Below are 16,467 nucleotides of genomic sequence, written 5' to 3' on the forward strand. Positions count from 1 at the left end.
GTACTGTGGCTACAAGAGCAGGTCAAGGGATGGAAACCTGCAGCGAGTAACTCACCTCCTGACACCCCAAAGCCTGTCCGCCATCTACATGGCACAAGTTAGGACTATGATGAAACACTCCCCATTTGCCTGGATGAGCGTAGCTCCAACAACACGCTAGAAGCTTGACAGCATTCAGGACAAAGCAGACCACTTGATCAGCACCCCATCCACCACAGTGCACAGTGAAAGCAATGTGTACCATCTACAAGATGCACTGCAGCAATCTGCTAACCCTTCTTTGATAGCATATTCCAAACCCATGACCTCTACCACCTAGAAGGACAAGAGCAGCAGACACATGGGAACATCACCACCTGCAAGATCCCCTCCAAGCCAAACAACATACTGGCTTGAAACTATATTACAATTCTATCACTGTAGCTGGGTCAAAATCCTCCCTTCCTAACAGCACTGTGGGTGTGCCTACACCACATGGACGGCAGTGGTTCAAGACGACAGCTCACCATCACCTTTCAAGGACAATTAGGAATAGGCTTTAAATGCTGGCCTCACCAGCTGCCCTTACATCCCATTGGCCTGTGTGTGAAGAGCTATTTCCTGACATCAGTCCTAAATTTTATTAATTTGAAGCTCCTTTCCTACTCCCACAATTTAAAGTAAATCTCCAGGTTTATCTTATCCTTTCACTTAAATATACCTTGATAATATAGCTTTGTATACCCCAAATCAGAGAGCAAAAAAATAAATAACTTCCCCAATGCCTCCCTACAAAGCTGAAGAGCCCAAGTTTTCTCCAGTCTTTCCCGATTGATGCAGACCCTAGCAATAGTCTCATGGCTTTTCCCTAAACTGTTTTCTAGCACCTGGATACCTCCCTTGTTTCTCAATGGCACAGCATTCAAGGGAAGGTCTGGTCATGTTTAATAACTACTTTCTCTGACTTATTTTTTGCTCTTTGGGCTACATAGTTCAATGTTCTGTTGGCTTGGTTGCCGTAGAATCAAAGTCGTGTAATCTAACCATCATTTAATCCTACACTGTACCAGTAAATTAAAGAATCCAGACAGCCAACTGGTTTATTGCAAGAATGAAATGATACTTATCTAAAAGAAATTCCCAACACACAAATTGATATGTTAACTCAAAAAGAATGGAACAGCTAATTATGAAATTAAAACATAATGAGATAATGAGCCATCAAGCAAAATGAGCTGTTCCAGGCACACCACCTGTCAAAATCAAATCCAATCTACAGATGACTGGTACAATTGCTAATTAATCAGCTGCTTTTTTGTCTTTAGTTCATTAGCTGGAGAATTAACATTTTACATACGAGATACAATGTTGGATAATGCCATTGCCTGAAAAGGGAAACTGAATACATTGACTTCATCGAGTCATATAGTCATAACATGCAGGAGGCCATTCCACCCATTGAGTCCCTGCTGGTTCTCCGTACAGCAATCCAGTTAGCCCAATTTCCCTACTCTACCCCGTATCCCTGCAAGTTTGCTTCCCCTCAAGTGCCAAACAATTTCTTTTCGAAATTGTGGATCATCTCCACTTCCACCAACCTCGCAGGTAGCGAGTTCCAGGTCATTACCACTCACTGTGTAAAAAAAAGTTCTTCCTCACATTCCCCCTGTATCTTATGCTTAAAACCTTAAAACTGTGTCTAATAGTCTTTGTACCATCAGCTAAAGGAACAGCTTTTCTTTGTCTACCCGAACTAAACCATCATAATCTTGTACACCTCTATCAAATACCCCCTCAATCTTCTTTGTTTAAGAAGAAAAAAACTAATTTTCTCCAACCTAGCTAAATTTCCCTCATCCCTGGAACCATTCTGGCAAATGTCCTCTGCACCCTCTCAAGTATTCTCACATCCTGAGATCAGAAGAAGTGGAGACAATACTGTAGCTGTGACCTAACCAAAGCAGAAACATCAGAAAAACTCTAAGAGCCAATAAAAAACTTTTGCAACAGTCACTGCTGGAATATTGGAATTACTTTATATCAACAAAATAAGCTTCACTGATTTTTATTATATGAACCCCCTCCCACTGAAAAAAGTGTATTTCAGCCTCTTACCCAAATGACCGTGCTCAGTCATATAGCAAGAGCATTTTCCAGTACTATTTCTTAAAGGGAATGAAACCCATAGTGGTGAAGCCGTTATTTTTATTACAGTAGGCGCTATGAACAACCTTGAATATTCATTAGCTATTTTTGCTCCTCTGTTCCAAGACTACTTCAGCACTCACTCACTTAAACCACCCAGGCACCAGACACGTTTCATTTTCAAGAATTATAGGCGAGTGATGATACTGAAGTCCCACAGTTCTTAAATAGGAAACAGCAGGAAAAATATTGCAGAAAATAAAAGGTCAATTTGTTCAGCGGGTGAGATATGCCGTGCAATGTACTAATGTAATATGCAGACCAGGAAAAGATGAGAATGCAATTCCTGGTCCATACTGAATCACCCGATCTCAAATGGGGTAGAGCATAGAGGGAAGGGGACTAAATGTAGTTTTCATGACCCATCTCAAGGTGGGAACAGAAGAAAAGGACTTAAAAATGACACTGAAAAATGACATCTTCAATATCTTGGTGCATGGTGTGCATGAAGACTCAAAAATCCTCAGCCAGGTAAAGTAGCAGGTGCAAACAATCACTGCGTTGTATATGATCTTTTGCTACTAAACTTAAATTGCCTCTTCAATGCCTCTGTGCCAGGCTGAATTCTAATCTGTCTCTCTCTGAACTTACTGCACTCCGTTCTCTCAGGTCCAACCCCAACATTGTCATCAAACCCGCTGACAAGGGTAGTGCTGTTGTTGTCTGGCGCACTGACCTCTACCTCACGGAGGCTGAGCGTCAACTCGCAGACACTTCCTCCTACCTCTCCCTGGACCATGACCCCACCACTGAACATCAAGCCATTGTTTCCAGGACTGTCACTGACCTCATCTCCTCTGGAGATCTTCCTCCCACAGCTTCCAACCTGATAGTCGCCCAACCTCGGACAGCCCGCTTCTTCCTCCTACCCAAAATCCACAAACAGAACTGTCCCGGTAGACCGATCGTGTCAGCTTACTCCTGCCCCAAGGAACTCACTTCTCGTTATCTTGACTCCCTTTTCCCTCCCCTTGTCCAGTCCCTTCCCACCTACATCTGTGATTCCTCTGACACCTTATGGCACATCAACAATTTCCAGTTCCCTGGCCCCAACCACTTCCTCGTCACCATGGATGTCCAATCCCTCTAACACCTCCATCCCCCACCAGGATGGTCTGAGAGCCCTTAGCTTCTTCCTCAAACAGAGGCCCGAACAATCCCCATCCACCACTACTCTCCTCCGTCTGGCTGAACTAATTCTCACACTGAACAATTTCTCCTTCAACTCCTTTCACTTCCTCCAAATAAAAGGTGTGGCTATGGGTACCCGCATGGGCCCCAGCTATGCCTGTCTCTTTATGGGGTACGTGGAACATTCCTTGTTCCAGTCCTACTCTGGCCCCCTTCCACAACTCTTTCTCCGATACATTGATGTTTACTTCGGTGCTGCTTCATGCTCTCGTCGGGACTTGGAAAAATTTTTTAATTTTGCTTCCAATCTCCACCCCTCCATCATTTTCACATGGTCCATCTCTGACATTTCCCTTCCCTTCCTTGACCTCTCTGTCTCAATCTCTGGTGATAGACTGTCCACCAATATCAATTACAAGCTTACTGACTGCCACAGCTACCTCGACTACAGCTCCTCACACCCCGCTTCCTGTAAGGACTCCATTCCATTCTCTCAGTTCCTTTGCCTCCATCGCATCTGTTCTGATGATGCCACCTCCAAAAACAGTTCCTCTGACATGTCCTCCTTCTTCCTTAACCAAGGTTTTCCACCCACAGTCGTTGACAGGGCCCTCAACCGTGTCCAGTCCTTCACCCGCACATCCGCCCTCATGCCTTCTCCTCCCTCCCAGAAACATGATAGGGTCCCCCTTGTCCTCACTTATCACCCCACCAACCTCCGCATTCAAAGGATCATCCTCCGCCATTTCCGCCAACTCCAGCATGATGCCACCACCAAACACACCTTCCCTTCACCACCCCTGGCAGCATTCCATAGGGATCGTTCCCTCCGGGACACCCTGGGCCACTCCTCCATCACCCCTACTCCTCAACCCCCCACTTATGGCACCTCCCCATGCCCACGCAAAAGATGCAACACCTACCCCTTCACTTCCTCTCTCCTCACCATCCAAGGGCCCAAACACTCCTTTCAAGTGAAGCAGCATTTCACTTGCATTTCCCCCAACTTAGTCTACTGCATTCGTTGCTCCCAATGCGGTCTCCTCTACATTGGAGAGACCAAACGTAAACTGGGCGACCGCTTTGCAGAACACCTGCGGTCTGTCCGCAAGAATGACCCAAACCTCCCTGTCACTCGCCATCTTAACACTCCACCCTGCTCTCTTGCCCACATGTCTGTCCTTGGCTTGCTGCATTGTTCCAGTGAAGCCCAACACAAACTGGAGGAACAACACCTCATCTTCCGACTAGGCACTTTACAGCCTTCCGGACTGAATATTGAATTCAACAACTTTAGATCTTGAACTCCCTCCTCCATCCCCACCCCCTTTCTGTTTCTTACCCCTCCCTTTTGTTTTTTCCAATAATTTATATAGATTTTTCTTTTCCCACCTATTTCCATTATTTTTAAATCTTTTATGCCCTGCTAGCCTTTCCTCCCCACCCACACTAGAGCTGTACATTGAGTGCCCTACCATCCATTCTTAATTAGCACATTCATTTAGATAATGTCACCACCTGCAATGCCTCTGTGTTCTTTTGTTCTTTTGTCTGTGACATCTTTTGATTATCTGCTCCTATCACTGCTTGCTTGTCCCTACAACCACACCACCCCGCCCCCACTTCTCTCCCCCTGCCCCCCTACCCCACCCCCACCTTAAACCAGCTTATATTTCACCCTTATCCTAAGATTCACTCAGTTCTGTTGAAGGGTCATGAGGACTCGAAACGTCAACTCTTTTCTCCTCCGCCGATGCTGCTAGACCTGCTGAGTTTTTCCAGGTAATTCTATTTTTGTTTTGGATTTCCAGCATCCGCAGCTTTTTGTTTTTATCTTTTTAGACTATACCCCATCTTTATCCTAGCACAGAAAGCTCTAAGACCCTAGTAGTTTAGCGGTATCCATTTAGCTTGGGTACAGTATTTTCCCACGCTTTCACCATTTGGCCTGGAAGCAAGATCAGTCTACAATTTGTAGAAAATTCTCTCTTGCAGGTGTCAACTTCTAATGCTAAAAGTGATATTGCTGCAAGCATATCATACAGGTAAAATTGAACACAATGCTGAATAATTAGTATTCTCTGCATTTGTGAAGCTCTGGTGAACAATTCTAACTAAAACTGATTCAAAAGTCAAAATAATTTTCTATCAAGAGAAACAAAATGGCTGCTCGAGTAGACAGTCCAATAGTGATGAGTGTCTATATGCCACAATTAAAATAGGTGTATTAAAAACGGGAGAAATGTAAGGGTGAAAGAGATCATATAGAGACTATTCACCTCCAGACACCAAAGCAAGTTAAAAGAACGTACGGAGGCATTGGAGAGTCCATAATGATTATTCACCAATAGCAATCGAGGATTGCTCATGCAGTATAGAGGTGGTGTTGAGCAACATTGAAAAACAATGGATTGTTATTCCCATGATTCTTACCACTATTTTGTCTAAAACTTTAGATGTCCATTTTACCCAAGCCAATTGCAACCACACTTCAAAGCACGCAGTATAATAGCAGCTTTTAGTAGCAACTACCAAAGATGGGTGTATAATATGGCTGTAATGCAACATCCAAGACCTGGATGGTTGTGTAAACAATTTTCAAAATACTTGGACTCCATGCCAACCTCATAGCAACGTAGTTAGGTACTGTTTATTTTGGGGATCAAATATAGAATTATTTCAAAGATATTGGGCAATTTTCATGCTGATTAAGATGAGGGATGAGTGTTAGGAGTAATAGAAAAGGTCCATGTTGACAAACAGTGTCTGCATTAAGTATTCAAAGTTGAGTTGCAGAAAAGGTTGAAATTCCCTAATTGCTATACACTGCTAAAGAAAGATTGTCAATTCAGTATTTATTACCTATACCTAACTGCCCTTTGATGGCTTGCTTGGTCACTCAAGGGAGAAGTTATGAGTCAATAACCTTGGTTTGGGACTGAAATCACATAGGCTAGACTGGGTAAAGGCAACAGGTTTCCTTTCCTAAAGGATATTAGTAAAACAGATAGGTTTTCACAGCAATCCAATAACTTCACGGCTACTTTTACTGATACCAGCTTCTTACTTTCAGCTTTATTTAAACTTAGTTTTAAACTAAATTAAAATTCTGAAACTGCACTGGTGGGCTATCACCCACATCCTCCAAATTATTATTGCAGGACTCTGGATTACCAGACCAGTAATCTAACAATTACACTACTGTATCCCATAATATTACTAACATATTAGCATTACTATGAAGCTCAAAAACTTACCTCAGTTAATGCATGCAGTTGGCCTTCGTGAACACAAACACCCATAAATCTGCAAAACAAAAATGAATCACAAATAACTTGCTATATTTGAACTACACCACAAGAAAGGGCCACTATATGAATAAAAGCCTTGCAAAGGTTACATCGAGTGAATTTATTAGTCTTATTTAGAGAGTAGCCGTAAAATTTAAAGGCATGGGTAAACAATAACTTGTACTATAAAGCGCCTTAAACATAGAAAAACTCCCTATGGTGCTAAAGAGAGCAATAACAAAAGCAAATCACTGGGAGTAAGCATCATCTTTGGGTGCTGTTGAATTTGTTAGTAATGTACCATAAGTCTGCCCATCATGTTATATCATCACAGTGACGAAATTCAATGAAAAAATCAACTTAATATATTCTGTAGGCGTGTAACAAAGTTACTCCAAATCAGCATATCATTTAATTCACTATTACATAGATGACTAGTTCCGTAACAAATATTTTGAACTCTAAAGTCATGGTATGATCAGTATTCAAGTGATTCAACAATGAACCCATAAGATTCCATAAAAATGTACTGAGTAGAAACTGTACCGTGATACAAACACTCTGCCATAGGAATTGCTGCTAATTTATATTGTGTATTACCTTGATTGTTCTGGTCCTTTGAGAAGGTTATTTTAAACAAGTGCAGTTACAGGAAAAAATACTAGTTTTGACATACTAAAAATGTGATTAGTTTGTTTACAAGTGATAGATAGCTCTGCATTTAAATTTATGCACAGGAAAGATGAGGCTCCAGGTAACATTGCCCTAGTGTTCCACAAGCAGCAAAGAATTAATGATGCCTTGACATCAACATTTAGTTAGAACACTTTGAATTAACATGGAACATTGAGGTACAGAGGCCTAGTTACCAGTAATTACAATCATTTCAGAAATGAGTGAAGCAAGGTCGCAAATAAGAAATAAAGAACAATACCAAAAGAAAGGAATCCAGCCTGGATAAAAATTAAACAGGTACAATTTAAACAGAACTGAAGTTGAACACCAACTGAGAGATGTAGGACCAATCTAAACTTTTACAGGAAAATTTAATCTTGTTTACCATCAAATCACATGAGAGATTCCAGGTGGAAATGAAAATATTCTCAATCCTCCTGACATCACAAAAACTAAAAGATAATTGGTAAACACAAATCACTCCAGTTAGCCTCAAAACAAGCAATGCTAAGTTCAGAAGACAAAATACAATTAGAGGTCAGTCGGATGGGAGGTGGTGGTGATGGGGGAGAGGTGGTTCTGGTCTGGGTCTGTACAATAGCTACCCACAAGTTAGAAGTGGTTTTAATCCTTCTAACTTTTTCTGGATAACTATTGGCTCAGTCAGGACCATCTGAATTTGCGATTTAAACTGCAGTTTTGGATGGCTGCCAGTGCAGGGCTATTGCCCAAAAAAAATTTGCACTTCCGGGCAATTGCCATGTAAACCTCATCTGAGAACTTCTGAGGGGGATTCCCCAGAACATCTCTGGGGTAACCCCAATATGACACTGGGGAGATCGGATGTTATGGCCCATAATATTATTTTATTACATTATATTGTCACTCTCAAGCATAAAATGTAACCTGTTAAAGATAATAATTCAGAATCTCCAATTCTTTTTTCAACTTCTCATCAGTTGAACTTAAATACATCAAATTTGGATCAATAAGAGCTATCACATACAGTATGGGAAGTACTCTTCTCAAACAAAGCAATGTCAAACATCTGGAGATTCAATACAGCCCTACAAAAGCAGAAACCATCAGTCCAATACAATTGTACAATTAATGCAGCTATCAAATAACACCCTAGCAGATATTTTAGTTGGTATGCATTGTGATTGGATAATAGTTTGGAACACAGGCAGTCAAAATGAATAGTAAGATTCTCAAGAGTTTAGTGCACAAAGGAAAATTATCCAAATCCAACCCAGGACAATTGCCAATTGGCCCTGGTAAAATCACATTACACTGTACTACAAATTACAACATTTGTCCTAGGCTGTTGAGTCAGTGTTTTTTTTTTGTTCCCCGGCTAGTTCTGCATCATTTATTATGTGTTGGAAGAAATTCAGGGCCTACAAAAGTAGGATGCACATTGCACAATATATACATTGAAAGTTGTATAAACTGACACTCCCAAAATATTGACATCTGTAATAAAAAAATGACACCTATTGAGGCCCCCAAACACTATGAAACATATAAATTAGGGGCACCCAAGAATCTTGCATCAGATGTCCTTCATTGGCAGGTGTCCTTATTTTCAAAATGGATTTTGAAATGACAGTAAACCACATAAGCCAAATATCCTAGGATTGGCTGCATTTCCTACCATGTTCCTTCTTCTTTTGATCTCACACAGTGCCTAATTCTGGAGCGCTGCCAACATGGGATTTCAGTTCATTTTCTGTTTGTTTGATCTTCCCAGTTCATTGCCATCCAGGAGTCCTTATACATTGAGGGAAGGATGTTCAAATTCTGGGATCTGCTACATTGGCAGTCTGCACAGGGCAAGATAGCAGCTGGCAGAGCCAAGGAGGCTGAGAAATCCCAGCCAAATGGTATGGGGAGTTAATGCTCTATAGGCCCCAGGATGAGACTCTTTCCCTTTGCGCAGCAGCTGCTAATTGTGGGGGTGTGAAGGGAGATATCTGGCAAATGGGGTATAATATGGGAAAATGTGAAATTGTGCATTTTTGCAGAAAAAAAATTCAAAAAGCACATTATTTAAATGGTAAGAGACTACAGAGCTGAGATGCAGAGGGATCTGGGTGTCGTAGGGAATGAATCACAAAATGTTAGTATGCAGGTACAGCAAGTCATTAGGAAAGCTAATAGAATGTTATTGTTGATTGCAAGGGGAATTGGTCTCCTTATTTAAGGAAGGATGTAAATGCATTGGAAGCAGTTCGGAATTAGTCTATTACTAGGCTAATACCAGGAATGGGCATTTTGTCTTACGAGGAAGGGTTGGACAGGCTTGTATCTGCTGGAGTGTAGAAGAGTAAGAAACATAAGATCCTGAGGGGTCTTGACAGAGTGGATGTGGAAAAGATGTTTCCTCTTGTGGGAGAATCTATAACTGTTCAAGGCAGAGATAATTTTTTTCCCTCAGAGGGTCATGAATCTTTGTAACTCTCTTCCTCAGAAGGCAGTGGAAGCAGTCTGTGAATATTTTTTAAGACAGAGGTAGACAGATTCTTGATAAGCATGGGGGTGAAGGTTATCAGGGTTAGGTGAGATCATGGAGCTGAGGCTACAATTCGATCAGCCATGATCTTTCTGAATGGCGGAGCAGGCTCGAGGGGCTAAGTGGCCTATTCCTGCTCCTAATTTGTATGTTCATACATTAGTTCATTTGTAATTGTCTGACAGGTGGAGTGAGATGTCTAGGGTTGTCAACTCTGGTTGGAAGCATTCCTGGAGTTTGATCAGGTGATTTGTCTGCCCATGAGCTCCCAGTCCCAACATCTCCCAGAATTCTGATGCCTGAGCTAGTTCCCCAGTCCTGTGAAGCACCTTGGGATATGTTACTATGTTTAAGGCACCGTATGAATAAATAAATACAAGTTGTTGTTGGGGCACAACCTGTTACAAAGCTATTGTCTCTAGAATTTTCCCAAAGTCTGAATCACTGACGCTTCCCCTTGCATCTTGCTTCCTTTTTACTCCCATATGCTTGAGGTTAGTGCATTCTGCATGAGGGTTTAGTAAAAGTAGTATTTGGGGAATGGGAACTCTTTACCCTGCATGCATAGAGGCAGAGAAGTCATTATCTTCGGGATTGACTCGAACCCAGGGAAAAAGCTGTAACTCTGCTGCTCTGGATGGGGGTTAAGAGTTTTCCGTTCTATTGTTTAATAAGGACATCGGCAACCAAAGAAAGACAACTGATGCCAATCCTCAAAGTGTCTGTAATATACAGGTTTCCCTGGTCAAGTGTTGAAGGTTAACATCCAAATCTAGTTTTCAGCCCAAAAAAGTCCCCTTTTTAAAACAAAAAATTGATCCCTTCTCCAAGATAGACTGGATCCAAAAAAACAGTAATTCATCCAAGGCTAAAGCCATATTCAACAGTTTTAGTCATTCAGTCAAGGTAACTTAAAAATCTATAGTTTGAACTCTAAACAGCACAGGGACTCAAAAATAATAACTCTTGCTATAGTGGCTGAAACGTAGAACCATAGAAAAGTTACAGCACAGGGGGCCGCCATTCAGCCCATCTTGTCCATGCCAACCCGAGGACACCCAGGTGCCCTTTCTAATCCCACCTTCCTGCACCCGGCTCATAGCCCTGCAGCTTACAGCACTTAAGGTGCAGATCCAGGTACTTTTTAAAAGAGTTTAGAGTTTCTGCCTCTACCACCAACTTGGGCAGCGAATTCCAGACACCCCTCTGAGTAAAAACGTTCTTCTTCATGTCCCCCCTACACCTTCTGCCACTTATCTTGAATCTATGTCCCCGGTTCTAGAATTCTCCACCAAGGGAAACAATTTTATCCTGTCCACTCTATATATTCCCCTCATAATTTTGTACACCTCAATCAAGTCACCTCTCAGCCTTCTTTGTTCTAAGGAAAATAACCCCAACCTATCCAATCTCTCCTCATAGCTACACTTTTCTAACCCTGGCAACATTCTTGTAAACCTCCTCTGCACTCTCTCCAGAGCTATTATGTCCTTCCCGTAATGTGGTGACCAGAAATGCACACAATACTCCAGTTGTGGCCTCACCAGTGTTTTATACAATTCCAACATTATATCCTTACTTTTATAAAGAATTTCAAGGCCATCAGCCACTAAATCTAATTCTGATGTTGTACAAATATTGCCGATGAGAAGTTAGTATTCTGAATGCAGCAAAAATGTGCTCCTAAAACCAGAACAAAGGCTGACATAATGATTAAAATCTGTACTTCAAATATATATATTATGTATATATTCCAGAGATGCCAAACAGTAGGTTATAATTAATATCTATGGCAAGATGGGTTTTAGCCTCTACCATTCACATTGCAAACAGATTTTAAAAAGAGGGAGCACTGCTGTATCTCATAATGGGAAATGAGCCAGAACAGATGAGAGGAGCAAGCAGAGAAGAACATCTAGGCAAAAGCACTCACATAATAATGAGGTTTAAGTTAAAGACTGAAAAGAACACAGCAACAAAAATCAAAATAATAAATTGGAAAAAGGCTTATTTTGATTGGGTAAATACGGAATTAGGAAAAATAAACTGGAAAAAATTACTGACAAAAAAATAGAACAGCAAGTCACAAGGAATGTGTGAATGGTCAACTGAAACTTTCAACAGATCATTGCTAGCTAAGAATATTGAAGGAAATGGATCAAAAACCAATAAATGGAAAAGAGGTATCGATCAGCCATAACCTAACTGAATTTCAGAACAGGCTCAAGGTGCTGAATAGTCTACTTCTGTTCTAACTGAAGATACTAAGAGAATATCAGTCATTTGGCACTTCACAATTTATGAACTACAATCAGCACAAAGAATAAAACTGTAATCAATTTTGAATTTTACTTAACAGCTGAATAAAAAGACTCATTACATATGTCACCCGCCAACCCATTATACATCTTATCAGTTCAACAGGCATTGTCAATCCTGCTTTTGAAGTTACAGGACATGAATTTCCTTGGGGCTTCTCCAACTCCCCCATCATATCTACGTACATAAATTGTGTTATGGCGCCAGTAGCAGAAGCTCCAAGGAAATTCGTCAGAATAACTCAAAATGATCCAAATAATAGACATTTGCTCAGGTTTAGCTTTGAGCACCAATTGCATTTCAACTCCTTTATCCAAAATTTTGTAATCAAAGTTTACCTATTTTTGTTCTACACAATTATTAATTTTAGAGTTATATTCTGAATTAGTAGTCAATTCCATACAAATAAATTATAATTACACTGAACAGAATGCAATTCTCCATTAAGGAGAAATCAACCTTAATGGGTGAATCTAACTGAAACTGGAGGAAAAACCTTTTCCTTCCACTTTTAAAATAAGTTTTAAATATTTTCTTTGAATTTCTGCCACATTTAATTTCAGTCATAACTTACATAGTTTGTCTCAAAAATCTCAGTTGACTATGAAACAAAGTTAAATAAAGCAGTGTTGAAAATGATGCCTCCAAGTTAATACACTCCAAGCAGAGACACCACTGATTACATAAAATCCATCTTAGTTATAACATGGGAGAAATTCTACATCACTGATAGTGACGTAAAAGTATATGTACATGTACAAAGATCCATGGTAATCCAAGATTCAGGCTGCCACATCTATCTTTATGTCTGCCCATGAAAATACCCAAAAGAAATAAGAACATTGAGAGAAAAATGTCGAACAGCAGTAATTCAATTTTCATTTTTAATTTCCAACATCGAGGTTTCCAACATCAATCACAGGTGGTTAAAACAGATAAATACAACACAAAGATAACACTCAATATCTTTCAGAAGTTATTAAAAATTACATTTTATTAAAAAAAAATCAAGAATTATAGCTCATTGTCTTTTTTTATGTAAGCCACTTGCAAAGAAATACAATCCTACCAAAATTTGCATCAGCTAAAGGAGGAATATGTGAAAATTAAAATAAAATTGACTGAACCTCTAATTAGCAATATAAGCAAAGCAAGCCTTGGAATAGCCTAAACATTTTCAAAAGCGATTTCCCTTCGGGACTCATGGTTTCACACTTTACTGTTCAAGTACCTTAGAATGTTCGGATGAGAAAGACGATTCATTAATTGCACTTCCCGCAACATATTTGCTCTGTTGCTAATCTGTTTGTTCATCTTCAGTGCCATTACTTGGCCTGATGTTCTGTGCCGCACCTATAAAATTTAAAAAAAAACTGTAGATGTAACCTTAATGTATAAAACCGTAACTGCAAAGCCAATCTATGGGAAGGTGAGACAAAGGAAAAGAACAGAAATGGAAGTTTGTGCTTCAAACTCCAGGATAGGTGGCAAAAGTATACCCACGTGTATGTCAGATGTCAGTTTGATAGCAAATATAAAAAGTACAGAGAAGTGCAAAAAGAGAAGCAAAGACTGTATGAGAGTAGAATAGAGAATTCAATAAAGTGCCACACAAGAGGTTGTTACAAAAGATTAGGGCATATGGGATGGTATTGGGAGTAATATATTAACAGATTGTGGATTGGTTAACAGACAGAAAACAGAGTAGAAATAAAAGGGCCACTTTTGGAATGGCAGGATGCAAACAGGTGTAGTGCCGCAAGAATCCGTGATTGGGTCTCATCTATTTACAATCTATATCAGTGGCTTCAAAGAGAGGACCAACTGTGGAAGAAGCAAAGAGGCTTCAGAGGAATATAGACCCGTTATGCGATTGGGCATGATGACAGATGGAGCATAAAGTGGGGAAGTGTGAAACTATCCACTTTGGTAGGAAAAATGAAAAGGCAGAATTTTTTTTGAAAGCTGAGAGCCCACTAGGTAATAATATTCAGCAGGATTTGGAGGTCTTTGTACACAAAAATCACAGAACATTAACACTTAGGTACAGCACAAACAATTAGGAAGGCAAATGGTATGTTAGCCTTTATTGCAAGAGGCTTAGAGCATAAGAACAAGGATGTTTCGCTGCAATTATATAGGGTTTGGGTGAAATCACTTTTTAAAATTCTTTTCATGGGATGTGAGCAGGAAGGCCTGCATTTGTTGCTCATCTCTAATTGCCCTTGAGAAGGTGGTGGGAAGCCACCTTCCTGAACCAATGCAGTCCATCTGGTGTAGATACACTTACAATGCTGTTAGAAAGGGAATCCTAGGATTTTGACCCAATGACATTGAAGGAACGGTGATGTAGTTAAGAGGTCAGTGTAGTGTGGAGGGAAACGTACAGGTGGTGGTGTTCCCATGCTTCTGCTTCCCTTGCCCTTCTAGGTGGTAGAGGTCACAAGTTTGGAAGGTGCTGTGGAAGAAGCCTTGATGATTTGCTGCAGTACATCTGTGTATGGTTCACACGGCTTCCATTGTGCATTGGTAGTGGTGGGAGTGAATGTTTAAGGTGGTGGATCGGGTGCCGATCAAGCGGGCTGCTTTGGCCTGGATAGTGTCAAGGTTTTTGAGTGTTGTCAGAGCCACACTCCATCCAGACAGGTTGAGAGTATTCCATTGCACTCCTGACTTGCGCCTTGCAGATGGTAGACAGGCTTTGGTGAGTTAGGAGAGGAGTTATCCGCCGCAAGATTCCCAGCCTCTGACCTGCTCTTCCAACCACAGTATTTATATGGCTAGTCCAGTTAAGTTTCTGGACAACAGCAACACCTTGGATGTTCATGTGAGGGGCCCCAGCAATGTTAATGCTGTTGAATGTAATGGGGGGATGCTTAGATACTCTCGTTGGAAATGGCCATTGCCTGGCATTTGTGGTGCAAACATTTCTTGCCACTTATCAGCCAAGCCTGAATCCTTGGGCTGTAAGTTTCACAGACTAAGACAATCAAATTGGTAAGAGTGGTCTAGATGATGAGTTTGTAGAAAGTTTTCATGACAGTTTCTTGGAGCAATGCGTTGTGGAACTGACTAGGGATAAAGCTATCTTAGATCTAGTATTGTGTAATGAAGCAGGGTTAATTAGTAATGTCATAGTAAAAGATCCACTGGGAACTTGTGATCATAATACATTCAATTCAATGTTGAGTTTGAAAGTGACATACTCCAATCGCAAACAAGCATCTTAAGCTTAAACAAAACCTGTAACATAGGTATGAGGGGAGAACTGGCTGCGATTAATTGGGTAAATAGGTGAAAAGGTATGGAGGTAAATAAACAGTAGCAAACATTTAAAGTAACAATTCAAAATGTTCAGCAAAAATACATCCCATTGAAAAACAAAAACTCAGCAAGAAAATCTCACCCGTGGCTCACTCAGGAAGTTAAGGATCGTATTAGATTAAAAGAAGTGGCTTAACGTTGCAAAATACAGTAGCAAGTCGGACAATTGGAAGTGTTTTAGAAACCAGCAGAGGGCCACAGGTTTATAAAGAAGGAAAAAAAAGAACAAGAGTAAACTAGCCAGAAATATATGACAGAGAGAGTAGAGTGCTCAAGAAGGAACTAGAGGGGAACCAGGAGATAAAAGAACATGAGGAGAAGCAAGCGGGCAGCCAGGGAGATAAAAGAGTTGGTGGATCTCAGTGGACTGGCCAGATTTGGGGAAAGTCAAGTGTGACATCATAGGGAACTAGGTAAGTGATTCTGTAATGAGTATTTTACTTGTTCTGCTCAGTTATCTTTTAAATACTGGTACAATTTATTGGCAACTGTAAGGTTTTCTTCATAATAAGGTTTCTGTAATAGCAGTAGCAAAATTTATTGGTAGTAGTAGGGTTTATTAAAAAATTAAAAATAAATAAAAATAAAACTTCAAAATAAAATAAACAAAATAATTAAACTTAATACCTAAAACACAAACCTGTGTAATTAAGTAACTGATAACTTTTAGTTGTAGGCAGTACTAGCTTTTAATAAGCACAGTAAATTAAAGTATACATAGGAATTCTTCTAAGTTAATTAAGAAACTAACTAAATTAAATTAACTAAATAACATTAAAAAAAAACAATGGCAGGACAGGTGCTATGTTGTAGCTGTGGAATGTGGGCACTTCTGGACGCCAAGGCTATCTAGGGCAAATACATCTGCAGGAAGTGTAAGCAGTTAAAAGAATTCTGGATCAGGATTACTGATCTGGAAGCCAAACTGCAGATACTGCACAACATAAGGAAGAAATAGAAGTTGATCACAACTCTTAGAATAGGGTCGTCCATTTTGGACAATGGTGAGGGACAGGAGGATGTGACCAT

General features: G+C 40.4%; 1 protein-coding gene across 8 annotated transcripts in view; it reads right to left on the bottom strand.

Annotated features, from left to right (window-relative positions):
- The window catches only part of tesk2 (testis associated actin remodelling kinase 2), a 124,388-nt gene that overhangs the window by 61,719 nt on the left and 46,202 nt on the right, over positions 1-16,467 (bottom strand). For all 8 annotated transcript variants that reach the window (XM_041208083.1, XM_041208085.1, XM_041208082.1 and 5 more), the window contains 2 exons: positions 13,346-13,467; positions 6,573-6,621 (listed from right to left, as the gene is read on the bottom strand). In XM_041208083.1, the coding sequence (XP_041064017.1) occupies positions 6,573-6,621; positions 13,346-13,467 (171 nt within the window). The remainder of the gene's footprint in view (positions 1-6,572; positions 6,622-13,345; positions 13,468-16,467) is intronic.

The sequence above is a fragment of the Carcharodon carcharias genome, chromosome 16, assembly GCF_017639515.1.
Source record: "Carcharodon carcharias isolate sCarCar2 chromosome 16, sCarCar2.pri, whole genome shotgun sequence".
Classification (NCBI taxonomy): Eukaryota; Metazoa; Chordata; class Chondrichthyes; order Lamniformes; family Lamnidae; genus Carcharodon; species Carcharodon carcharias.